Source organism: Anopheles moucheti, chromosome 2 (assembly GCF_943734755.1).
Source record: "Anopheles moucheti chromosome 2, idAnoMoucSN_F20_07, whole genome shotgun sequence".
Classification (NCBI taxonomy): Eukaryota; Metazoa; Arthropoda; class Insecta; order Diptera; family Culicidae; genus Anopheles; species Anopheles moucheti.
Genome location: NC_069140.1, coordinates 61234716 through 61262323, shown reverse-complemented (window position 1 = coordinate 61262323; position 27608 = coordinate 61234716). Strand labels below are relative to the sequence as shown.

General features: G+C 37.8%; 1 protein-coding gene across 3 annotated transcripts in view; it reads right to left on the bottom strand.

The window, feature by feature from the left end:
- LOC128296844 (CD151 antigen-like) overlaps positions 1-23832 on the bottom strand; it is a 31771-nt gene extending 7939 nt beyond the window's left edge. The window contains exons 1-2 of one of the 3 annotated variants that reach the window (XM_053032345.1): positions 23562-23832; positions 3303-4554 (exon numbers count right to left, since the gene is read on the bottom strand). In XM_053032345.1, the coding sequence (XP_052888305.1) occupies positions 3303-3596 (294 nt within the window). In that variant the 5' untranslated portion in view covers positions 3597-4554; positions 23562-23832. Of the gene's footprint in view, positions 1-3302; positions 4555-4742; positions 4762-20496; positions 20591-23561 lie in introns of those variants that run through there. The other 2 variants (XM_053032347.1, XM_053032346.1) reach the window with 2 other exon arrangements.
- Between the last annotated feature and the right edge of the window lie 3776 nt (positions 23833-27608).

The window sequence follows — 27608 nt, the reverse complement described above, 5'->3', positions numbered from 1 at the left end:
AACGATCTACTATGTTATGACTGCTATTTCTGGCTTATTAGATTCATTATACCACGTAGCCGGATAGTCAGTTCTTGATACGGAGGATTGGTTCGGACGGGATTTTGGTGCGGTCCGTTCGTGTGGAGACCGGCGCAGTTACCATCATGCCACCGAACCGCCCTGCTTCTTTCTTCACTTTTTAATAAATATTTTATAAAAAAGTAGCCTCACATATGATTGTATCTGAACCAACGATAACGTTAATCGTAATAATGTTTACTACAATTGAATGCTGCTTTTTGTTCACAGCGATGCTAAGACAAAAGAACAATTATATATAAAGCAAATAAAGAAGATCTCGTAAATACATTTTTAATTTATAGCCATCTGACCCTACTAGTTTACGTAGTGGAACATCGCAAGAATGCCTCATGTGAAAAAGGCGATGCCTCATGTGAACTAATTAGGCGTTAATTAATGGCCGACTAACTTCTGATTCCTTAGAACAATAGGGTCATGAATCGTATGTCCGTTACCGGGAAGCATTTTTTTTCATACCAGTCTACTTTAAGGACAATTTTTATGGGCTTCAAGAGTGATAATGGTATAAAAATTTCGAATTGAATGTGAATGTAATAAATCTCCATTAGCGTCTAAATTGTAAATTGAGAGCTTTTGCAAGCGAGGATTAAAGGTTTGGTTTCCGCTCTTTTTCAAAATAAATTTTTTGTACAAAGCACTTGGTACAGCTTTATAGAACCATACTTGATGTAGCCCAAAATAGCTATTAAATACTTTTAAATTTTTTATGTAAGCACAATTTACATTCCTCTGTCCTATTATTTTTGATTATCCTTTTCTGTTATAATTTCTATTTTAAAGACATTTTTGAGAGTAACGAGTTTTACACTACCTCAAAGTTGCTTAAAAAAATATGTGGAAAATGAGTTGAAAGTGACGATTGCAATCGATGGAGTTGGTTTGGTAGACATACTAGTTTTCAAGTACAAGTCAAACACGGCATCAGCAGTACGGTGACAGGGCTGAACCAGTTTTCTTCAAGTATTTCCAACGTACCGTTTTGCTTGAAGAAGTATGATTAAACCTCCCCCAAAAAATCCCTCCCAAACCCTCAAAAAACCTCCCAAAAAATAGTTGCGCAACGATAATACAATAGTTCAATGTGTGTGATGTCGGCTATATGAATGAACCCGAACCGAATTCAGACACTTGATTCTAGTACCTTGCTAAAATTCGCAGAAGCTGGATCCGAATGCTCAAAAGCTTTGAACACAAGCGGTGAATGAAAAAAAAACAAACAACGAAAACGAATATCTTTAACAGCTACGTGGAAAGGATTTTCACACTGAAATGCTATTCTATTTCAAACTGTTCCTTTTATTTGCAAACCAATTTTCCCACTGCTGGGAGTGGATTAAATGATAGATTTGACAGGCACATCATTCACAGGTGTCCACGTGTGCCATATAGGGTAAGAAAATTGATCGAATGAACAAATGCCATAATTGGTATCTTCCTCTGCTTTTGCATTGAGCATTTGAACCTATCGTGGATGATGAATGGAGGAACGAGAACTTTGTGACTTTGTCAATGTATACAGCTACAGCGGGATTTCAAAATGAAACATGATGACTTTTCGCGACATGTAGCAATTATCAGTACTCTTTCTAATCAAATTGACGAGTTGCGCCAAAAATAAAACTTCTGAATTCGTTATGTGAATTTCTGCTTTGCTAACACAATGTCAAAACTCTACCCTAGTATTTAAGATTTTGATGGTAAGGATGAAATATTTAGTTTCAGTTTGGTATTCATTTGTTTACGATATGCACAAGTAAGTACAATTTTCCATTAATGTTTGTAATATATTACAACAATCATAGCTGATTGAATGTGATTGAAAAAAGTTCAACTATTTGTCAAGTGCTTTGAAAAAGGTTCTCAACGACGGTTACACATGGCTGGTGAAAATTCGGGGTCAAAGCCTTAAGGAAAACGTCTACTGGTCAGAATGTATTCGAATGCCAATCCATTACCATCTGTCAACGAGATTTTTCAAACAGCGGATATCCATGCTGAATACAATGCTTGTTGTCACGTCTCCAAATCATAATCGGACTCAGATGATTTTCTAGAAGACTCGTGCAGTTTCACATTTAATGTTATAATGTTATGTTATGTTATGTTATGTTATAATGTTATGTTCATTCTTACATTTTCTTTGCTGTAGTTTTTGGGAGGATCAATTTAATGTCTGAGTTAGTAATATAAGCTAGGATTTTGTGTTTTAAACAGGAATCTAATTCAATTTAATGAATCACAAACCATTACAGAAGCAGAGCGCCTCCCTCCCTATACATTCCTTTGTTCAAGATCTTACCATGCAGGTGCATCAACTCAATGTTTTTTTTTATAATACACCAGAGATACGAACTCTACCCACAACTCTGGTTTGATTTCATTTTATATTGACATATTCAAAGATGTTTTGATATGCCTAAGTGAATTGCGATGTTTTAGCAAACTTCCCCATAATGCTTTTATTCCACATCATTTTTAATTTTTTCCAACATGTAGATGCCATCTTCGACACATAAACAGTGAGTTATGTTTATCTCAGAGTGAATCTCAAATATTTTACATTTTTCGGTTTTTTAAACTCTGGACAGTGATTGCCAAAAAGCATATATAGCAACTGTGGATATTTATTATTTAGAAATCTGTGATACGACGAATGACCGCCCAAAACCTTTTTTTAAATCATTTATAATTCCAAGTGAGGATTGTACAATAATCTTTAAAAAATCTAAATAATTGACAGTGCGTTATTCTCTCTTTCTCTCTCTTCTTGGCGTAAAGACCTAACTGGGGCATGCCTGCCATTTCTGGCTTACTAGACGACTTATTTTACCACGTAGCTGGATAGTCAATCCTTGCTACGTAGGATTGGTCCGGATGGGATTTTGGTCCGGTCCGTTCGTGAGAAGACCGGCGGAGTTACCGGATGGTTGCGTTTTTCTATGGTGTTGATTTCAATATGATTTAATACACAAACTGGAGGTTATTTTATAGAGGAAATGATTTACTAAATGCATTACATTTTCACTATATATGTATCGATGCAGGACATTGTTTATAATTTTGAAATAGTAAGAAAATAGGGAACAAGGGAGAAATGTTTGAATTATAGGGAGAATTGTTTGCAGTTTTGTAATATCTCCTAGTGGACCCTAGCGAATCGTAAAATATTGAGACAAAGACAACAAAATAAAAGAATATATAATCGATCGCGTACTTACCAGAAATATGGTGTTGAATGTGTGCAACGAATACTTGATAAAGTTAATGCTGCAACAATCAGAGTCTCGTGTTTTCTGCTTTGGTTTTGTCAGCTTCTTATTTTCGCTGGTCCGGGAAGTGCTTTGGCCATTGTTGTTACCAGACTCAGTGCTGCTAACGATGGTAGGATTCTGTTTTGCTCGTCTTCCCATCATGGATGTCGTGCCCTCAGCTGTAGACCCGGTGTAGATTATGCTCTCGGGTTCGAATGGCTCGATTTCGGATGTTTCGTCCGGTTTAAGAAAATGCCCCATCGGCAAAGATTTGCTCAAAGTGGGAAGTGTCGAACAAAGCAAAGCAAACGATTTTCCAAAAAGTTACTCTGCCAACATTATACAACTGGCGTAGCAAGCACTCGGAGAAGGTTCGTACGGGTAGTTAGTTATCGGTTATTTATGGCACGGTGTATAACACAACCCAAGTATAATCGATTCTGGCTCGACTCACAAACAGCCAAATTCTAACGAGTCCATCGTGATGGTATCATAAATATCCTATCGTGTGTGAACCTGAACCTCGTGGCTATTACAAAGGCGCAAACGTAGCGCATGTTAGTAATGCCACCGATAAACTGTGGTCTACGGACGTTTTATTTGTCTGCTTTTAAACTAGTGCCACGCACTTTTCGAACAGCTCTTCCTACATAGCTACACCCCGGATGGCCTAGTGAGCACCAAGGTATTGCTGTTGCTCGTGCTGGAAGTCAGGATCGAATAATGTTACAGGACTCGAGATTTAAGCAAATGCAACCGAAAAAGGTGGTCAATTAAAAGCGATGGTAGCTTCTCGTTGATATTTTGGATCTCGTTACTTCTGCGGATTGTTAAAAATTGCAATTATAAGCCGATTTGAACTTGTTTGTATCATCAAACAGTAATATTATACCATCGGCTCTGTCATTTCTTGATGAATCCTCTCTTCGAATTCAAAATGTTTGTCGACTCGAGAGGTTTAATGCATTTTCCATCAGTTGTACATTCAAATTCGATATTTACAGCATTAGAAGATGCATCTTATAACACCTCGTTGGTATTGTTATTTTTATTGAGCAGACTGTACTTAGATTATCTTTTAAACAAGATGGAGATTGATTTGGGTTTATCTGTTCTTTCAACAACATTTGAAGAGGGTTTCAATTTATTTGAATGTTTTTTTCAAAGTTGCTGCAATCCATTGCTTCCGTCACATCCCAATTTTTGTTGAGCTTTGCGCCTGGAAAGGAAAACAAAAACATTGTTCTGTAATTTCAATTTCAAATCATTGTTTGTATTTTTTACAATGTTCGCGAGGCATTTTCAATTGAGATAATTTAAATAAGGAACTTTAACAAACCACTTAGATTATTTTTTGTAGTACTATACAAAAAACAATTTAATGTGCGACTGATCAGCCGCACTTACATTTTACAGTGAGTCTATAGCTTCTGTTTCTGTGAATCTATTTATGTACGTTGTTTGTAATTCGCCCGCAGATCAAATGTGTTGTGCTTGAAGTCAAAACACTAGGAATGCAGAATTGAGCTAACTGGGGTCCATGAGCAAGTATTTGAGATGAAACTTTGTATAAATTAACGTTTATCACAGATAAATCTGAAAACTTTCGCTGAACAATTCTTTTAGAAATCATCCAGAAAACTGTCGCCGATAGCTCTGATTTGAAACGTAAAAAATCGCGCTTCAAAAATTCTTAAGCAAATAACGATTTCACGCCTTGTGGCAGCACCTAGAAAATTGTAATGCTTCGTATCGCTATACCGTGGAATGCAAAAAACGAAAGGAAAAAAGTTTTCAGACGCATAGAACTACAAACGAATACCATCCAAAAGGCTAGGAACGAGGCACGAAAAAAACTTTTTCCATTACCAAGATAGCGTACGACTTTACTGTTGTTCTTGTTATTCGTTGTAGAAAATTCTTGTATCTAAGTTTAACTTCCCTGCTAAGGATTATCGTATTAACGAATTCACACTGTGTTTAATTCGATTTTTTCACGAAAAATTTCATCGAATGCACCATGCTTTGTTAATGAAGTTTTGGGCAATTTAAAAAATATTGTACGTATTTTATCACGCTATACGTTATATGACATGTTTCATGATTGTATCATACAAATGACATTGTATTTATGTCTGTTAACAACAAACTTGTAAAAAGCGATGGCCTGTTTCTAATTTGTTTCATAAGTATTTGTTATACTATCAGCTGGTTGATATTCCCTTTTTTTGCGATACTACAGCCTTTAACGAGCGTATTTTAGATTTCCTTGACTTTATTTACACGTTCCGCTCTTATGTTACTACTACCTCTGGGTCATCTAGCAACCTTCTCTTTCTTCTTCGTCTTCGTTTTCGTCTTCTTATTAATTATTGTTTTTTTATATTTTATTTATTATGATTGTACAAACCAGTGAAGGTCACCTAACTTAATTCATTAAGCACCTAACTTAAATTGTAATACCCATATCACAATCATCACTACCGCAATTGTTTTGATGACGACGGTTGCACTACCATTTTTTTTAGTATGCTTGTCACCAAATATTATTGATATTAACATATTCAAAAGATGGTTAAGTATTTGCTATGCTGATAAGCAGCGTAAGTTCAAAGCTCATAGTTATAGAACCATATCTTTGAATACAAACCTATAACGGATTGTGTGGTTTTCGCCAATTTACCATCTTGTTGTCTAGCTCATTGTCCGAACAGAACTTGCGTTTATGGTTAATCCAGATAATTACTTCTTATGACATAGTTCGTTTCACAAAATGTGAAACCCTTAGTGTTGCAGCCTGACGTTGCAGCCGCGACACAGCTTATCCGCACGCTCGATGTTGTCTGGGAACTGACAGCATCCGATGCGTAGCGGATATAGTCGTCTCTGTCGCTAGCTGTGGTTTAGCTCTCTCCCTACCGGTACAATTACGTCCTGTGATGCGGCGGGAGATGATTCGGTTCGTGATCGACAGGCTGCAAGGACGTGGATCAAGCGCGCGGCACAATCGCTGATCGTTGTACGCGTTTTTAATAAGTGTTTTTATGTACGTATTTGTTAAGTGTTAATAAATAAGTTTTACCCACAAAAAGACACAAAAGTGGCGACGAGTTTTAGTGAAAACGTGCAACGAAAAGCAGTGAAACGCCGCAGAATGTCCAGCCCTGAAGAGACGCAAATCATCGAAGAGCAACGCCGTCTCTCTCAAAATGGGGTCCTGAACGCCGGGTTCATCCACCTCCAGCCAACGGACGCTCCGTCGACGCTGCAACAAACGCTGCAGCTTTTGCAACAGCAATTGGCACAGCAACAGCAACTACTATCGCAGCTCGTGCAACAGCATCAACAGCAGCCGCAGCCACCGAACCCTGATCAGCAACTAGTTCCGAAACCGAGCAATCCGGAGCTAATACTGGAAGCCCTTGCGGGCAATATAAGTGAATTCCGTTACGATCCAGAAGCAGGATTGACCTTCGAATCGTGGTACGCACGGTACATTGACCTGTTCCAGGAGGATGCATCACGTTTAGACGACGCCGCCAAAGTTCGGCTCCTGGGACGCAAACTGGGAACCGCCGAGCACGCCCGGTTTAGTAACTTCATTTTGCCTCGTGTACCGCGTGATTTCAGTTTTAGCGAAATGGTGGAAAAGTTAACTGTCCTTTTCGGCAAAATGGAATCCGTGTTAAGTAAGCGCTTCAAATGCTTTAATATTTCAAAAACGCGCACCGAGGACCTGCTAGCATTTACATGCCGTGTTAACAAAGCGTGCGTCGAAGCGGAATTTTCTTCGATGACGGAGGAAGATTTCAAATGTCTCATCCTTGTATGTGGGTTGAAGGACGAAAGCGTACGGGACATACGAATGAAATTGCTAGCCGCCATCGAAGACAAGAAATACGCCACCCTAGAGCAGCTAGCAGCGGAATGTCAACGGTTAGTGCGTGTGAAAGCTGATAGTGCCATGATCGCCACGGATACCAGTGAACGAGTGCATGCAATGCACGCCAGAAGCAGCCGCCAGTGGCACCGGAACAACAACGGCAACGAGCGCCATACCAAGTCAGCCCCCCGAAGCGAAGCCTCCAAACCACACACTCCGTGCTGGCTTTGTGGTGCCCTGCATTGGACCCGTGACTGCACATATAAAACCAACAAGTGTCGAGATTGTGGACGTATGGGTCATCGAGAGGGTTTCTGCAACTCGTCTCAGCGACGCAAAGGACGACCGCGGTTCGATCATCGTCGTGCAGTAGCATCTCGAGTAGTACGAGTCAACGTGTGTAGCATACAACAGAAGCGGAAATTTGTCAACATTTTTATCGAAGGAAAGCCGGCTCGACTACAACTTGACACCGGGTCAGACATCACTGTGATCAGCCAGCGGTTATGGAAGCAGCTGGGTAAGCCTCATCTTAACCCACCGAAGGTAAGAGCGAAAGCAGCTTCCGGCGAAGTTTTCGGCCTTGTAGGTGAGTTCGAAGCCAACGTGCGTATGCATAATATCACCAAGCAGACGACAATTCGCGTTTCAAAGGCGGATCTGTCATTATTCGGGGCAGACTCCATACATCTTTTCGGCTTGGGGACGATCCCAATGGATAACTTTTGCAACCACATAGGAACAGCGGAAACATGTTCCTGGGAAGAGAAATTTCCAACGGTTTTTTAGCGGAACGGGCCTGTGCACCAAGGCACAAATACATCTACAGCTGCGACAGGAAAGCAGACCAGTTTTTCGACCGAAACGTCCGGTCGCATACGCCATGGAAGATGCTGTCAACAACGAATTAGATCGACTTGAAAAGCTGGGGATCATTACTCCCTGCGACTATTCGGATTGGGCAGCACCAGTCGTAGTAGTGCGCAAAGCGAACGGCAAAATACGACTATGCGGAGACTATAGCACCGGACTCAACGCAGCATTACATCCACATGAGTATCCGCTCCCGTTACCGCAAGATATTTTTTCGAAACTAGCCCGTTGCGTCACATTTACACAAATTGATCTGTCCGATGCATTTTTGCAGGTGGAAATAGAAGAAAAGAGCCGACCCCTGCTTACCATCAACACGCATCGAGGCCTTTACTATTATAACAGGCTACCTCCAGGCATCAAAGTAGCCCCTGGTTCTTTTCAACAGATCATGGATAAAATGCTCGCCGGTGTAAATGGAGTCTCCGCCTACATGGATGATGTGATTGTCGGCGGAAAGACGCAGGAAGAGCACGATGCCGCCCTAAAAGAAACCCTGCAGCGAATAAAGGACTATGGGTTTACCATCCGCAAAGAAAAGTGCTCATTCAACAAGCCGGAGATTCGATACCTAGGGCATATCATCGACAGCCGAGGCCTACGACCCGACCCTGCCAAGATCGACGCCATCAAGAAGTTACCTTCTCCAACAGATGTCACAGGCGTTCGATCGTTCATCGGTGCTATAAACTTTTATGCGAAGTTCATTCCTAACATGCGTAAATTACGCTACCCGCTGGATAAGTTGCTGCTAACCGGAAGTGCGTTCCAGTGGACTACCGAATGCCAAAAAGTCTTCGAACAATTTAAAGCCCTATTATCCACGGAACTGTTACTCACGCATTACGACCCAAAGCGCGACATAGTTGTGTCTGCCGATGCATCTTCGGTTGGTTTAGGAGCAACGCTATGCCACAAGTACCCGGACGGATCTATGAAAGTGGTTCAGCACGCATCCAGAGCGCTCAGCAAAGCAGAATTTGGTTACAGCCAAATCGATAGGGAAGGGCTAGCAATAATTTTTGCTGTAACAAAATTTCACCGCATGATTTACGGTCGTCATTTCACGCTGCAGACTGACCACCGACCACTAGTCCGCATATTCGGCAGTAAGAAGGGTATTCCTACATACACAGCAAATCGGCTGCAAAGGTTTGCGCTAACCCTTCAGCTGTACGACATGGACATTGAGTACGTACCAACTGGCTCATTCGGAAATGCCGATGTATTATCTCGTCTGATACAACACCACGCGAAACCTGAAGCCGAATACGTGATCGCCAGCTTGGAGCTAGAGGAGGATTTAAGGTCAGTTACTGTTAACGCGCTGAGCTCATTTCCAATTTGTTTCAGAGACGTTGAAACAGCTACGCAGGCTGACCCCTTGCTCCGGAAGGTCCATAAGTACGTGCAAAACGGATGGCCTCATGACGGTACCTTCGGAGCAGATTTGGCACGGTACCACAATAGGAAGGAATCTCTCTCAACCGTTGAGGGTTGCATACTTTTCGGGGAGAGAGTGGTCATCCCGGAGAAGCTGCGTTCCCGTTGTTTGCTCCAGCTGCACAAGGGACATCCGGGAATGCAGAGAATGAAGGCAATCGCGCGTAGCTACTTGTACTGGCCGATGATCGACGACGACATTGTACACTACGTGGCCTCTTGTGGATCCTGTTCGGCAGCCGCAAAAGCACCCCCTCGAGCTACGCCAGCGGCATGGCCAACACCTACGGGCGTCTGGCGTAGAGTCCACATCGACTACGCTGGGCCATTTGAAGGGTTTTATTTTTTAGTCGTGGTTGACGCTTTTTCCAAGTGGCCGGAAGTCTACAAATCATCAGGTACAACCACTTCTGCCACCATCGCCATGCTGCGTAATATATTTGCCCGCTTCGGTATGCCGGAAACACTGGTTAGTGACAATGGTCCCCAATTTACAAGTAGCCTCTTTGCGGAATTTTGCAACAGTAACGGGATCGAGCACATTACCACAGCACCATTCCATCCGCAATCGAACGGACAGGCAGAGCGTTTCGTTGATACGCTGAAGCGAGCACTGCGGAAGATCCAGAGTGATGAAACATCCCTTGATGAGGCGCTGGAGCTTTTCCTAATATCGTACCGATCGACTCCAAATGCTCCAAACTCCAGCAGAGGAAATGTTCGGTCGCCCCATCAGGACAGCATTGGAGCTGTTGCGGCCCCCTTCATCACACTCACTATCTTCTTCCTCATCAATTTTAGTTCGAAGCTTTCAGCCAGGCGAGCCAGTTTCAACAAAATCCTTCCACGGTAACTCGTGGAAGTGGATACCCGGAAGGATCGTTCGCAGCCGCGGACGAGTTATGTACGACGTGATTGCACAAGATGGACGTACACTCAGGCGCCATGTAAACCAAATTCGGCGACGTGTGGTTGACCGCGCATGTGAAAGACATCAGCTGCCGCTCGATCTGTTGTTAGAGGATTGGTCCTCGGGTTCCCCTCCAGAGCCAACCCAGCCGATTCCGGAACCCAGCACAAGTGAACCAGCAACACATCCATCATCATTGCCCGATCGTTCATCACCAGCAGCGAGTGCCCGGAACGACATTCCGGTGGCGAAATCGGTACATCCTTATGTTAGTAGTAACCGTCATGATGGTAGCACCACCCAGAGCCTGATGGATTTGCCACGCAGGTCTTCTCGTGTGAGAAGACTCCCGCGTCGGCTCGGAGCCTATCAGCTCAATTAGCCGGGGGAGATGTTGCAGCCTGACGTTGCAGCCGCGACACAGCTTATCCGCACGCTCGATGTTGTCTGGGAACTGACAGCATCCGATGCGTAGCGGATATAGTCGTCTCTGTCGCTAGCTGTGGTTTAGCTCTCTCCCTACCGGTACAATTACGTCCTGTGATGCGGCGGGAGATGATTCGGTTCGTGATCGACAGGCTGCAAGGACGTGGATCAAGCGCGCGGCACAATCGCTGATCGTTGTACGCGTTTTTAATAAGTGTTTTTATGTACGTATTTGTTAAGTGTTAATAAATAAGTTTTACCCACAAAAAGACACAAAACTTAGTATAGTATGTTATATTATAGTATGTGTTTGTTATAATATAGTATGTTATATTAGAGATATCTATGTAATTATTATAATTTAAATTAACTGCTGGAATAAACTACAAATAAGCAACCAAAGTTCCTAAAGAAATGAATACAGGACGAACAAATCGAGATTGTACGTAAGAAATCAGAAAAATGCAATTATTATAAATATAAGGAAGTACACCTGTATATTTCTATAAAGGTACATGACAATTGTTCCGAGGGTACATTATGTTTCGATGTTTACCTTAATTACCATAATTCTGTAGGTATATGATTTCGAAAGACAAACATGTTGGTTCTAGCCATAGGCTTTGTTCAACGTCAGAAAGAATAATCTTTCCACAAGGATTGCGCAAATCTGTAACATTGTAGCAAGTACGTTAGGCAGTACGTGGGTTGTGACTTTGGATTGTGTTCACCCACACTAAAAATAGCATCAAATTGGTAGCAAAAATTCCAGCATACAGCTTACTACGAGCTATGCAACATGTCATAGGTCACCAAAATTGCTTGAAAAATGACAAAAAGACTAAGAATGATATGTATGGCTAATGGATTACGGTCCCAGGATAGATAAGTAGTCCTTCCAAGTATGTATGCGAATAACAACAAAACATGCAACAACTGATGTATCAGACAAAGAGAAATGACTGAAGCAAACTCGTGAATATTGTTGGGCAAGGAGCATTTTTCTTAGCTGTTCCTAATCGTATGAATCTTATAGAATATTGTAAAATACTTTGTTGCGTTTTATTTAGTATTTCTACGCTACAAAATAATAAAATGGTATGCAAAACACAAAATGGCATGTTAATTATGTTTGGTGGTTTACCCAATCCTTCCATTATTTTGGTCTATTGTTAAAATTTAACACAAATACTATCACAGGCAGAACAAACTACAAAACATATCTCTTTTTAAAACTTATAGTATAATGCATGTATAGTATTAGTAGAGTATAATTTGTAAGCTATATAGTACTATACATGCAGTTGTAAATATTCAATAATGAATTTAAAAATATTCCTCCTCTTCCTCTCTCTCTCTCTTCTTGACGTAACGACATTCTAGGTCATACCTGTCATTTCTTTCTTAGTAGACTTATTTTACCACGCAGCCGGATTGTAAGTACTTGCTACAAAAAGTACTATATATTGTAAATAAAGCTGGTTATCACTTAGCAAAACGTTATTGACTAAGAACGATGAATTTATTAATTCATCAGTTTGAATAAAAGCTAAGATGCCAATGTAACATAATGTTAACTGTAATTGTAATTCTTATTGAAGCATTTGAAAAGCAGTAACAAGGCATATTAACAAGCCGGAGAAAACCGGAGAATAATTCAAAATGGCGATTGTTAAAAAGGCGTATAACAGGGGATTGTGGAAACGTATGCAAAATGGTTTTTCTGAACAAAATTGTAAATAAATATTACAACCTGCGGTGGTTTGCTCTGCAGTGGCCTTAGTGTTGCTTCGTATATTAAAGTGAAAAATTACTGATGCAATAACGCTTTCAAATTAGGATGTTGAAGCTTTTAATAAAATAAACAAAAGATTACTCGAAGCAAAAACAAAAGAGTCTCTTTCCACTCTGGATGGATCGACCGGCATACATCTAATGAAAACAGAATCTTGTATTAAATTGCTCATGTTCAAATCTTGTTTCAGTGACATTTTCGGCATGCCCGCAAGAGTATGAGTCAAAATAAACAGAAAAAAAATATCACCTTTAAAAAACTCAAGGGAAACAAAAAAGATTCCACACATACCACACATTTACATATGTCATCATAATAATAATACTAACAATAATATGTCTCTTCAAACATATGCAAACAAATCCTCCAAAAATATTATAATTGTTTCACATATTAATACTTGTTCAAAAAAGAACCTTTTAATATAAAACACATTTAGAATCGATCAATAGAAATCAATTCCATTGACCCATAAATATTGGTTTTATTCAAAACCGTAAACATTTAATGCGAGTGAAATAATTCAGCACTTTGAATTTAGCTCATCGTCAAATAAACTTAATAAAGCCAAAGCGTATTTATTTATTTGCATTATAAGTTTTCAAGTAGTACTGTAAAAAAAAAATAAAGCATATTAAGACTTGCACAAAACTGTTTAAGGTAGGTACGGTTTAAACCAAGCTGCTAAAAGGCTATTACATATTACAAGTAATGGAAGTAAGCTAGAAAAACCTTTAGAAACAGACAGACTTTCCAACTCTTGGAATGAAAAGTGAAGACTACTTGTTTGGATAAAAATAAAGTATGTTACCGAATTAAATGGCCAACGGAAGCCAAGATTGTTCTGTTTTTTTTTTAATTCCTATGGTGCATTTCGAAGTGAACGAAGTCTTGGTGGTTAAGGAATACATGAAATATATGCTGCAATGTAAGCGAAATGTAAACACAAATTTCTACAGTGTACTGAAACATATAATCATGGACGTGACCTTATTCGTAAAAACTTACTCGGCGAAAAAAGAAATTGAATGGTTTTCAATGATTAGAATAAACTCAACTACAGACTAGAACACAATACATACATAATATACATAACCCCTAAGATATACTAAACTCTTAAAAAGACAACCAGTGGCTGTATTTAATGATTATTAATTAATTTTGTTTACAATTGACATAATGGAACATAAAGTGCTCTCTGTGGTATATAAAAGTTTGTACCAAAAATCCTAAATATATAATTATAATGTAACATCATCATCATCATTATCAACACCGCTAGTACACAACTAGACTTTATAAACTTCAATAGAATAAACACTACAGGTTGGCAGCACGGCTGCGTTGAGGGGTCAACGCATAACGTGAAGCGAACCTCTCTCTTTGTGCCTAACCTTTGTCGCGTACACATGTGCTTACTTTAATTATGCATAATTGGCGCAGCCGGTAGTCGTTTGGTTTTAAAACGGAAGTAAAACAGTGCAAGTGAAGAGAAGTGAAAATCTCACAATAAGTGTATCCGGAATTTGTTCCGTCTCCTAGCGATTTTTCAAAACTAGGGCGATTTGTGATACCGCCGCTCCGTATCCAGACGTCAACGACCTCACGCACATATTACAAGTGTACCACGAGGTAAGGTGAACTTTTATTAACGCTTTTTATGAGCGTACAAAAGTGAACAAAGAGCCGAACAGATCAACTGTTCGCTCCTTATGTGGAGAAAAAACAAGTCAGAAGCGACTATTTCCGACAATTCTTCAGAAGAATTATCTCTGGGATCATTGTCATACGAGCCAATTACTCTACTCTTCGAAAACCTTACGCTAGATAGCAAAATGGCAGATGTAAAAGAGCTTACCGAACAGATAAAAAACCTGACTGGTGTGATTTGCCAGATAGGTGAAAAATTAGAACAACATGAGGTGTTGTTAAATAACATCACACCTGCTCTAAATACAGACCCCCCTAGGACAAATTCAGCACAATTTAGTGATTTCGGAAGCATGTTTAAAATTCCAGATCCTATTAAAATGCTGCCTGTATTCAATGGTAATAAAAAACAATTACCTTGTTGGTTAAATACAGCAGAAGAAACGCTTGGCATTTTTGAAAATGTTGTGCCACCACACATTTTTCGAATGTATTTCACCGCTGTAGTTAATAAAATAGAAGGATACGCGAAGGACATATTGTGCGTGAATGGAAACCCCTCGAACTTTAGCGAAATTCGAGAAATACTGACCGAAGCATTGGGTGATAAGAAAGAACTTTCATCATACAATTGTCAATTGTGGCATAATCGCATGGAAGGTAGTATTGAGGAACACTATAAAAAAACAAAGCAAATTGTGTTCAATATAAAATCCTTAGCAAAACAAAATGCAAAATACAACGCTCACTGGGACACAATAAATGAGTTTATAGACGAATACAGTCTAGCGGCGTACATAAGTGGATTAAAAACTCCGTATTTTGGGTACGCACAAGCTGCTCGCCCTAAAAGTATTGAGGAAGCACATGCTTTCCTCTGTAAGTTTACTTCTAAAGAAAGTAATAGGAATTTTCATACAACTACAGGTCCAATCAGGGCCAATAACACTTCAAGTGATAAAACGATAAAAGCACATGGTTTACCAAACTTCAAATCTAGAATGGATACAAACAAAACAGAACCAATGGAAGTTGAATCAACTAAGAGCAGATTAACTCGTAACAAAGGAATACTTCATAACAATGAAATAATTTCCAACTCAGAAGATGAAGAACTGTTAGTAAATTTTTGGGAGGGTCACGAGAATCCCGAACCAAATTAGTTAATTACATTCCATACATCGAGTGCAAAAATACGATATCTGGTAAAATTATAAAATTACTGATAGATTCAGGTGCAAACAAAAACCTCTTGAGACCAGGTATCATTAAAATGAACCTAAAATCATATACATCAGAGATAAACAACATCAATGGTTCATTCAAAATCAATAAGGAGGGTAAAGCAAACTTACTAGGAAATAACTTACCTACACAGACATATCACGAATTACAGTTCCATAAATTTTTTGATGGACTTATTGGGGCCGAATACATGGCAGAAACAGGAGCAAAAATTGATTTTAAAAATGAGAAAATTTTTTTCAGAGATTGTGCTTTCTCGTTTCATAAATACCATCCTCCAGATCATGTGTACCACCACATTGTAACCATTAATACACTATGTAATGGTGATTGGTTCGTTCCATGCCATCAAAAGCTGACTGATGGAATAATAATTGAACCAGGATTATATCGTTCAAGTAAAAATAAATCGGTTATTAGAATAATCAGCAAATCATCAAAGCCCCCCCATGATTTAGGTCGCTTTGGTTTGAACGTCAACAATTTCGAAACGATATCTGCAATCCCTCTGAGTTCAAAGGAAAAACTTGAATTGAAGGATATTAGAAAAATTATACGCTCTGATCACTTATCAGAGCTTGAAATAGTCGAACTTTTGAAAATAATACATGAAAATCAAGAAGTATTGTTACGAACAAATGAAAACTTAACAGCATCTAATGTAGTAAAACATAAAATCATAACAAAAGATGGAGAACCCACATACACAAAGAGCTATAGATACCCACATCATTTGAAACCCGATGTAGAAGAACAAATTAAAGAAATGTTAGATAGTGGCATAATTTCCCCATCTTGTAGTCCATACTCATCCCCCATATGGGTGGTGCCCAAAAAAATGGATGCCTCAGGAATAAAAAAAGTTAGAGTAGTAATAGACTACCGTAAATTGAACGATAAAACGATTAACGACAAATATCCCATGCCGCAAATTGAAGAAATTTTAGACAACCTGGGAAAATCGACGTATTTTTCCACTTTAGATTTAAAATCAGGGTTTCATCAAATCGAGATGGACCCTGCACATCGGGAAAAAACAGCCTTCAGTACCACGAATGGACATTATGAATTTAATAGAATGCCATTCGGGCTTAAAAACGCTCCAGCTACCTTTCAGCGAGCAATGAATAGCGTGCTGAACGAACTAATAGGGAATATTTGCTTCGTTTACTTAGATGACATAATTGTAATTGGTAAAGACCTACCGACTCATTTGAAAAATTTATCGAAAGTCCTACAACGTTTAGCTAAGTTCAACCTAAAAATTCAGTTAGACAAATGCGAATTTTTACGAAGGGAAACAGAATTTCTAGGGCATGTAATAACATGCGAAGGTATCAAACCAAACCCGGATAAGATAAAAAAAATACTGGATTGGAAAATTCCAACAACTAAAAAGGAAATTAAACAATTCCTCGGTTTAGCAGGGTACTACCGAAGATTTATTAGGGACTTTTCTAAAATCACCAAACCTCTAGCCAGGTATTTGAAAAAGGAATCAATAGTAGATTTTGAAAATGAAGAATATAAAAAATGTTTCGAAGAGCTTAAAATGATTATTTCATCAGACCAAGTATTAGCATACCCGGATTTCACACAAGCATTCATTTTGACGACAGATGCTAGTAATTTTGCCCTAGGAGCAGTTCTGTCTCAAATACAAGATGGAAAAGAAAAACCAATAGCATTCGGCAGTAGAACTCTAAACGAAACAGAAACAAGATACTCAACCACAGAGAAAGAAGCGTTGGCCATTGTATGGGCCGTGGAAAAGTACAAGCCTTACCTATACGGCAGTAAATTTACACTGATTACCGATCACAAACCACTAATATTCATTAAATCGTCCAATAAGAATTCTAAAATATTGCGTTGGCGATTGGAATTAGAAAATTACGAGTACGATGTTAAATACAGAGAGGGGAAAACGAATGTCGTAGCTGATGCGCTTAGTAGAAAACAACCAGAACAAATTCAGTTCAATTACTTTGTTCACATTACAAAAAAGCCGATCAACTACTACCGAAATCAAATTATTTTCAAAATCTCAAATAACACAACACAGAACAACGCAACAGTTGTGAAGGAAAAGCCGTTCGCAAATTTCAATAGAGTTACTGTAACTCAATGCGGCTTTAACGAGATTGACATAGTGAGACATTTAGAAAACTTTCACAACGGCAGACAAACTGCAATTAAGGTCCCAGAACCACTTACGCAAATGTTACAAGATGTGCTAAAAAACAATTTCGCGGTTAAAGGTCACTTCGTAATGACAAAAACGGTAGTTGAGGATGTAATAGATCAAGAAAGACAAGACCTTCTGATATCGATCGAACACAATAGAGCTCATCGTGGGATTTCGGAAGTTGAACAGAAGCTCAGGCGTGCTTATTTTTTCCCAAACATGCAAAAGCAAGTAAAGCAATTTATTAATGGTTGTGAAACATGTAACGTGCATAAATATGAACGCAAACCATACAACATAAAAATATCTCCCCGACCAGTGACAAGTAAACCGTTGGAAAGAATACACATGGACATTTATATAATTAATAATCACAGTTTTTTGTCACTAATTGACTCTTTCTCAAAACATTTACAAATGCTGCACATCAAAAACAAAAACATAATACAAGTTCAGAGAAAGCTAAGTCATTATTTCGCTCAGTATGGTATACCAAAAGAAATAATCACCGATCAGGAAACAACCTTTCGATCCGCGCAACTAAGAAACTATTTAGCATCGATGAGTATCGCATTGAAATACGCCTCATGCTCAGAATCTAACGGTCAAATAGAGAAGACACATTGTACAATAACGGAAATCTACAATACGAACAAACACAAATATGAACGATGCGATACAAAATCAATTGTAAGAATAGCAGTTGCATTATATAACGATACTATTCATTCAGCTACTAAGTTTACACCTAATGAGCTAACGTTTAATCAGATAAACCATAACCCGGCACAAATATTGGAAAATTCAAACGAACTCTTTTTGGAGGCAAAAAGAAATTTAGACACCACGGTAAAACGACAGTTAATTGAAAATGTGAATAAAAAAGCAGCTCCAGCTTTAAACGAAGAAACAGAAGTTTTCGTAATCCCAAATATCAGGACGAAAACACAACCACGGGCAAATAAAACAAAAGCAAAAAACATTAAGGAAAAGACATTTGAAAATATAAGAGGAATCAAGCGTCATAAATGCAAAATCAAAAGATTAAAAGGCTGATGGAAACAAGTGAATTTTGGTGAATTTTCTATTTTTTTAGTTAGGGTATGGATAGGATTAATATTAAGATTTAAATATTGTAACGTTATATGAAAAAAAAGAAGAAAAAAAAAAACAAAAACGCACATAAGAGACGACCGAGGACGTTCGTCTTCTCCCCCGGTGGAGAAATTATAATGTAACATCATCATCATCATTATCAACACCGCTAGTACACAACTAGACTTTATAAACTTCAATAGAATAAACACTACAGGTTGGCAGCACGGCTGCGTTGAGGGGTCAACGCATAACGTGAAGCGAACCTCTCTCTTTGTGCCTAACCTTTGTCGCGTACACATGTGCTTACTTTAATTATGCATAATTATATGTTCGAAAATAGATTTTATACTTCAAAGTCATATATTCATAATTTATGTGTGAAACAACTAAAACAGTAACGTATTCCGAAGCATATTAAAGGTTTCCACTCCACACATGAAAGCAAATAGCTTAGTTGAAGTGCGAGGTGTGATTAAAAGCAAAGCATAATTAATATCGTTTTAATTTTGGATTGCTATTTTTCATGTATAATTCAAAAATAAATATTAAGTCAAGCAGAAGCGGTTCCCATTTAACACGATGATGAAACGATGATTCAGCCAGAATGGGCCTCCTGCTCATGATACTGAACTATCCAAAATAACTTCCAACGGATAGTGAGGCCGTTGTGGGAGTGAAATTTATCGTTTGCACTATATCAATATCAACTTCAGCGTGAAATATGACGTTTCCGAATTCGAGCTACGAGCTATGGCGAATTTCCAAATGGATTGATTTCTCTCATGCTCGTCCTCTCTCTCCTTGATCAACAGAGCTGCAGCAGAATTGTATGTTTGGTATAACTGCAATATTTAATCGCCACAGTTTCAATCATCCTAGAGTCATGACGATTATACAACTTGTGTCAACTCTAATCGTTCAGAGTTTTAGTTTACGATAAATTAAAACATAACATTTGCGATAAAGAGGAACAAACGGTTACAAAAACATACAGAAAATGCAGTCAGACAGCAACAAAAATACCTAAGATGATGTATTGGGTCGAGGTGTTCATTCCGTAAGGATATAGAGCTAGCATCTTATGCTGAACTATTTGCAGAAATCTACTTAAAATCGATCTAAAAATAGGTAAGGAAATATCGTGCTTAAATAAAGAATATCGCGAAGAATTTAAGCTCTAGTTTATGGGTTATTAGCATAAAAATTGTAGTTTTGCTCAATCCATAGCAGCATTTGTAGTGCACATTTTAAAAGAGTTTCAAAGGAACTATGATGGTAATTACTTTGTTAACAACTTAACCTTGATTAAAAAGACGAATGATTCCATAGTAAACTGGAAAGACGAATGTTTGCTTCTCAAACAAATGTTGCTGGTGAACAGAAAATTGTAATGAGTTCATCGTTTGAAAATGGCTTACCAGACACACATTTTTAAGAGCTTTCAATTTGCAAAACGTGACAGCAAAGCTATGAAAACCTACAGGTAGTTCAATGTTTAGGTACAGAACGTTTTACGAAATTCCCAAAAAATCGATCCACACCCTAACCTGCCTAACCTCAGTGGGACGTGATGACTGTTACACTCAGTGCCCAGATTGTCATGACCCTGTTTGCTTATGTATGTATGTAAGTGTGTATGTTTGTTTGTACCTGATTTTTTGTGACCTCAGTTTTACATGCTCTTTCATTTGGCTGTGGACTTGTATTATAATGATGAGTTCGCAAGGAAAAGGTGATCGTCCATAATAAACGTTTTCAGACCTGAGCCTCCATAAATTATGGTAAAAGGGATACCACGTGTTTGTTATTCCGATTCGTGCTCAGTTAACATACAGCGTAAGATGGTCGCTAGCGCTCTTAAATCATAGAACAGAAAAGGAGGACATAAAAGCGGTAAAGGCAAAACAGATTCGAATAAAAAACAATCGACTGGATTTAATAGTAGCGGTAAATAATGGAACATATGCAGAAACATTCTATTACCAAGCCTCAAGAATAAAAAGAGAATAACAAAAGGGAACACAACTGCATTCAAACGAAGTAGTGATGATTGCAATGATGTAATATTAATACAAAAAGGCAACTTTTGGGCAATATTTGCAGTTTCTGTATATTTTTTCCATAGCATTTTCAACAAAAGACAATTTCACCGAGCATAACAGATGTCATTTGAACCATTTAGTATATTTCGACTGCAATTTTGTCAAATTGAACAATAGTAAAACCAAAGAATGGATCAAACAATATAGTTAACAATATACATATTAGTCACAGGATTGGTTTATGGTAGTGGTTGGCAAAATACGGCTTACGAGTCGCTTATAGCACTTTTCATTGTGACTCTCGTCAAACTTACTAAAACTTTTTTAAAAAAGTGTAACTGCACTTGAACCTTATTGCTGCTTATTGGAATATTCAAATGAATTGTAGAATTTGTTCAAATTTTCCTTGAGGACAGGGCGATTTTTCTAAGTCCGTTGCGTTTGGTTGTCTTGTTTACTTACGGCTTGTGCCATACCGAAGGAACTTTGAAATATTTCAAAATAAGTATTAGTCGGTCGCACCAAGATAGCAAAATGCAGATTAATTAATCAAGCCAGCAATTGAAAATGGCATGGCAATTGCAATTTAATTGCTAGCAGTTTGGATAGTAAATGGATAGGATTATTTATCATAATAACAAAATTAAAAAAAAAGTCTTTTTATGCAATATTTAATTTTCCACTGTTGTTGTCATCTTCGATTGTAATGTAGAATATACTCTGAATTTTCAAAATATTAATTTAATGTCAGTTTCGCTTTAAAACTTAGACAATGTGTATTTATATGATATTTGACTCATTCCCAACTACCGGTAAATGCTCAAATCTCGACTGGTTCGTAACCTCATGTACGTTGTACCTACTATTTAGCTATGGTTAATTCAAATGACAAATAATGACAAAGTTTGAAAAACTTAGAAAGATATGCAAAAAATCTGATTCTTATTCAGAAAATATCCCGAAAAAGGAATTTCTGAACAATTCTATATAGATGCTATTTCTATTTATTTCGTGTCGAATTAAGTAATAAGTCTCTTGTCTCTTGTGCAAAGTATTTTTTCGAGAAGCTTAAACCATATTTGCTCTTACCTAAACCCTCTACAGGGAACTTTCGTTCAATCGTTCACGTATTTGTTAAACACATCGACGATAAAACAGACTATTTACTATATCCGTGCAGCTTCGTAAAAACGTGGTAAGAGATTTAATGTAACTCAAGTGAAAATTTCTCCCGCAACGTACATTTACACATTTCCCACGATTTATCTATTGCAAAATAATGCGTAGATAACTTTGAAATGTCGATCAACCTGAAAAAAATGAATCAAAAACCTGTCGAAGCTAGCACAAGAATAGAAACAGCCCTGATACAGGATTTGATTTATCTTCATGTTAAACACGATGGTGGTGTTAGATATACGGCCTGGACGTTCCTTCGTTAATAAAAATCGATAATGTGAAGGTATGAACATTTCACTTTGATAACATTTGTACAAGGCATTTTCAAACAGCTTTAGGTTTCACATTCGTGTCACGTGGGACACATGTGTCGTTTCTGAAGTTATATAATTTGTATATTTCCGCGTATTGCGATATTGATTGTAGCAATAGTTGGGTATATGTATGTGTGTGTATGTGTGTCATGTATGTCATTTAGTAATCAATATCGATTGATTAAGCCGTTAACGGTTTGTGCATTTGTAAAATCAGAGTTTAATTACAATTAATTGTTTCTCGTCACATTTAATTTTCTCATTTTCGTGTGTTCAGTTTTTTTTTTAATTTTACGCTCGAATCAATGTAACATATTACATTCAATGACATTTTACACTGGAACATGGAGCACGTTTTGCCATCAAGCACTTTTAATACATCCTCTTCACTCTTTGCTTTGGGGATCATGATTTATATTTATGTTCCGTTTAAATCACATATTTGCACGCAACTATCACATCGTATTCCTATTTTGCTACAAATTTACGCATACATAAATCATATCACAAATTCTTTGTGCAAATATGCTATCGACAAATATGAAATTCACTACTCACTGAACCAATAGCACGAAACCAATTTTCAAACATGCCTCTTTGTGGTCACACACGGGATCTGGCATGAAATAATATCGAGCTCAATATCTCATTGCACACATTGTAGTACACTTTGTATTAAAAATATCGAATGACCTTTTTTTATTTTAATTTATTCTATCTCTGGTGTACACTATTTGGCAACGTATGAATTTATTTCCATCCTCGATTTCGATTATTCCTACGCGTAAGTTTAATGGGACTACCAAACCATTGCCAGATTTTTAATTAAAAAAATTCAGAACAATAACGCACACACACACAACCACACATGGATGCAACGGATTGTCCGCATTCCTATCGAGATTGTGTTTTGTCGATCATCCATGACAGAAACTTCACAGCTACTGGACAAACGGGTTCGTACCCAGCTGGAAAGTTACACTTACTGCAGATTCAATCATTGCAGGTTCACTACCGTTAAACTCTGCTCACTGTATAGCACATCCAATATGGTGGTGTTTCAGTACCTTGTACAAACATGTATATGCCAAATCATTGAATAAACTCTTGACAAAAGCAAATCATATGAAGTATGAATAAACAAAGATTGTAGGTTGATGACGTCACTGCTTCGTCTTACCGGTACGATCGGTCACTTTAGACACATACGCTCGAACAAGTGTAGATCGATGATCCCGATACAACTACACGCACACGTGCCGCGGCACCTTCCGATCACCGCGATAAAAATTGGCGTTTAAGTTACACAAGCTCTAATGGTTTTTTGTTGCTTGCAAATGTTTTAAACCCGTTTTTTCAACTATTCTTTTTTTGGAAACTTTAGAAGCAGTAAATCACATACGAAATATTATACGAAAACACTGTACGCGTAGTTTGGAAGACGCTGTCGAATCGAATACACAATCGAAAACGCCTTCAAAGCGTCGACTGCGTCTGGCTCAAAGTTTACAACTTGACCCTTACGATCCAAGAGAAAAATGTAAAGCGTTGCGATCGCTCTCTTACTCTCCCGGCATTCCTGCTGATGTTTACTTCGTATCAGTTTCTCTTAACGTTAACGGAATTTACTGGATGGACAGGGTATTTGTTATTCTCCGTCGTACGAACACATCTTTGAGCGTGATCTACCACTCAGCTTAAGTGCGGTTTTCAGCCACGCGCATGTTGAACGTCATGTTTTGTATTTGTGCATAAACAATTTTAGGACTGCACTGGAAATATTGTACTGTTTTCGAATATAAATACTAATACTAAAGCACAGGTAGAACTCTTAATCCAACCACTTTTTTAAAGTTAATAGAATACATTTAATAAATCTGTGTTTGTTTGTTGCGATCATATTTGTCATATTGTGTCGTTTTTTGGATGCAATTTCACTGCATAGTTTTAAACCTGTTGAGAAAAAAATACTTTTTCCTCGCATTTATCTAAACATAAAATAGGTTGAATAATGTTGAAAGTGCTAAGAATGGAAGCATGTAATATTTTAATACACTGTCATCAAGATGAAAACAATTACAAATACAAAATCAATTGTAATTTAGTGAACAACAGCGGTTGCAACATAATAAATCACAAAGTTATTCGGTGTTAAAATAAATTATGTTAATACAAATTGTATTTGTATATATGTTTGGCACTTTGGAACTTCGAATGCTTTGGATTGATTTGGAAGAAATTTGCACATGAACGATCGTTTAACATTATAACATCTACTAGCGAGGGACTATAAAGAAAACAACGAGTGTGATATGATAGACGAAAAGTTACGTTTAATTACTCAAATTACATTATTAATTAGACCATACATCTGCGATAGACACCACACAACCAAACTGTTTTCAAGCACAGAACGCACTAGCGATTTAAATCGAGTTTTTAAAAAATGATGGTTGAGGAGTTCGCTCGATTTAAAAACATTTTGACGACGAATAAATCCTAACATTTTGTTAGGGTTATCTACAATATCACAGTATTAGCATTAACTGATGAAAAATATCGATCAAAGGTAACTCAACAGCACTAACTTATCAACAACAATCAACAGGTCATTTTTTGGCACCAGATAGTGAAACAGTCAATGGATCTTTGCAAACCGCGACAATCAGTAGCTCGTCGAGCTGGAACAGTGTTATGTCGTCAGCGTAGAATAGGCCGATTCAGCGATCACACAAGTAACATTGCTAATAAATAATCAATACAGTACCGGCTCCAAGTTACTGCCGCGGGGAATGCCACTTAAAAAAAAAACCCCGAAACGGATGTCCTGAATCCGGTTTTTTTTTTCGGAATATAATGATCTACAAAGCTATGACGGCAAAATATAAGTTTACCACACTTTTACAACGCATCTGTTTTCATAAATAATTTCTTCAAATGTAAACGGTTTTTATCAAAATGAATAGATATATAAATATATTTACTTATATTATTTTGTTTTCAAATGATTAGAAGATGCAGATTGTTAAAACATACACATGCATGGAACTTTCATCACCAACCATAATTAATCATCGGATAAAATAGAACATGTTGAATAAAGACACCAACAGAGTACAAAACATGTACCACGTACCGTCATCATCAAGCATGGTGAGTTTCTGTTTTAAGCTAATTGTGACAAATTTCGTTATCAAATTAACGCCGAAAGCCGCAGTGTTATTTATTCGCATAACATGTAATTACGATCATAACATTCTGAAATGAATAAACTTCATATGTTGAAACATTAAATAACGCACGAGCTGAATTGAATGCGAGTGTGAACGAACAATTGAACAAAACACTTAATCGTCGCTAGAACTTGCTGTACGACAATAATGCATAGAAGAGGCAATTTAAACATATGCCTTTATTTTTTCCATTTTTTATCGAGCGTTTCATCGTACCACCTCCACCATAATGCGGTAAGGTTGGTAGGAGATAGCAGAGGTAAAACTTTTCAGATTAATGGCAAAACTTTCACCCGTCATTTCAACCGTGGTAAAGAGGTCCTCCGTATTGGGAAGTGCCCAAGTGAAGAGGGTCTCCTGGTCTATTTGACTTTCGCGAAAACTCCTTCCGAAATGTCTTTGAAGGCTTTTAGCAATACAACACGAGCATTGAAAAGTTAAGAGGCTGTGTTATCGATTCGTTTACCAGCTTTCCGCAGAAATATGTCTACGAATCATGTGTGAAGTTTTTATTGAGGTTTTGCGAGCCAGGTGTTAGCAAGAAGTTCAAATTTGATGCCATTTTAAGCGAACCCATAGTTTCCCGTGGTTTCGTATGTAAACGAGTTTGATGAGGGACGTTTCTGTGATTTTTTTACATTTTATGAATTACCTAATGATCAAGTCAAATAAAAGTTATGCATGCGAACAAACAAATATTGCGCTAAGGCTGTACAGGTATCAGATGCATACATAATTATTAACAGTTTTTATACATGCACATGGTATTAACTTGTGACATGTTTACAATGGCCTAGTTGTAAAGGTTTTGAAAATGTACATTTAATTGACATAAACATATGTCAAGTATATTTTACTATTTAATTGCGAGTAAGATTCTTCTTCATCAGTGAGAGATTAGTACGCTCGTCGGCTTGAACAACTTTGATTGGAAAAGTGTCTTGTATGCTATCCGTAAATCTAAGAACCTAACTGTTAGTTTCCTAGACTTTGAACATGATTACCACACACGCATGACATCTGTCTCGCATGAACCTTGTTTAAGATAGAGCTTTTGCTAAGATTATCACCATTATGTAGATTATCATATTGTGCAGTGCAAACAAGCAATCCTAATTTGATGTACTGTAAAATCTTTAGGGGAATAAATACCCCATTGAGTCAAATCTAGAAGCAAGCAAATAAACCTTTAGTCATCGTTGCGAAGCACCATAACATGGTGTTTATGCTAGAAAAACTGTAACGAACAACACCGTAAACTTATTGGACGGATATAAACATTTTCCTGTGGCTGATGCTAGCTGGTTTGCAAAGGAATGTACACAGACAAGCCGTTCACTGCTGTATGCACTGTTTTGTTTATTGGCATCAAGAATGCAGTAAGCGTCTTCATGCACGGAGCGTTATTAGATGGCAAGAATTTAAAAGATAAACTTATTGAAAGTGTTTTATCGCTGTATCGCGTCGCAACATTCACTAGGCATGAACTCTCATGCCAATTTAGTTTCTATCAACTGCGTTCAATATACTTTATTGTAACATAAATGCAAAGCGATAATTTCTGGATATGTTGAAAAACTTTCATTTGCTGATCTTCTACATGGATTTGTCCTACTTTAGTACGTTAATTCGTTATACTGAAGCTGGTATATTGGATCTTCATACTGGTTTCACCGGATATATTGTGGTTGCTCTCGAAGAATGATTAGAGTTTTCGCATAAGATTTCGATTGTTCTTACAACCCATCAACGTGTCAAAGTATTACACCTGTTACCATTTAACAGCAGGTTTACTAATGCGGCATACAATAGTTTTTTAACAGTGACACGTAGTATTAAGCTGCATTGACCTTATCAGCAGTATATACCATCATGGGGATTCTTCGAACAAGATATCAGCGTGTAATAAATTGCACAAGTTCTTTAAACATGATATTGAGTGTATTACGGCGCTATAGCGGAACTGGTATAAACAGGCTCAAACCATTATGTTT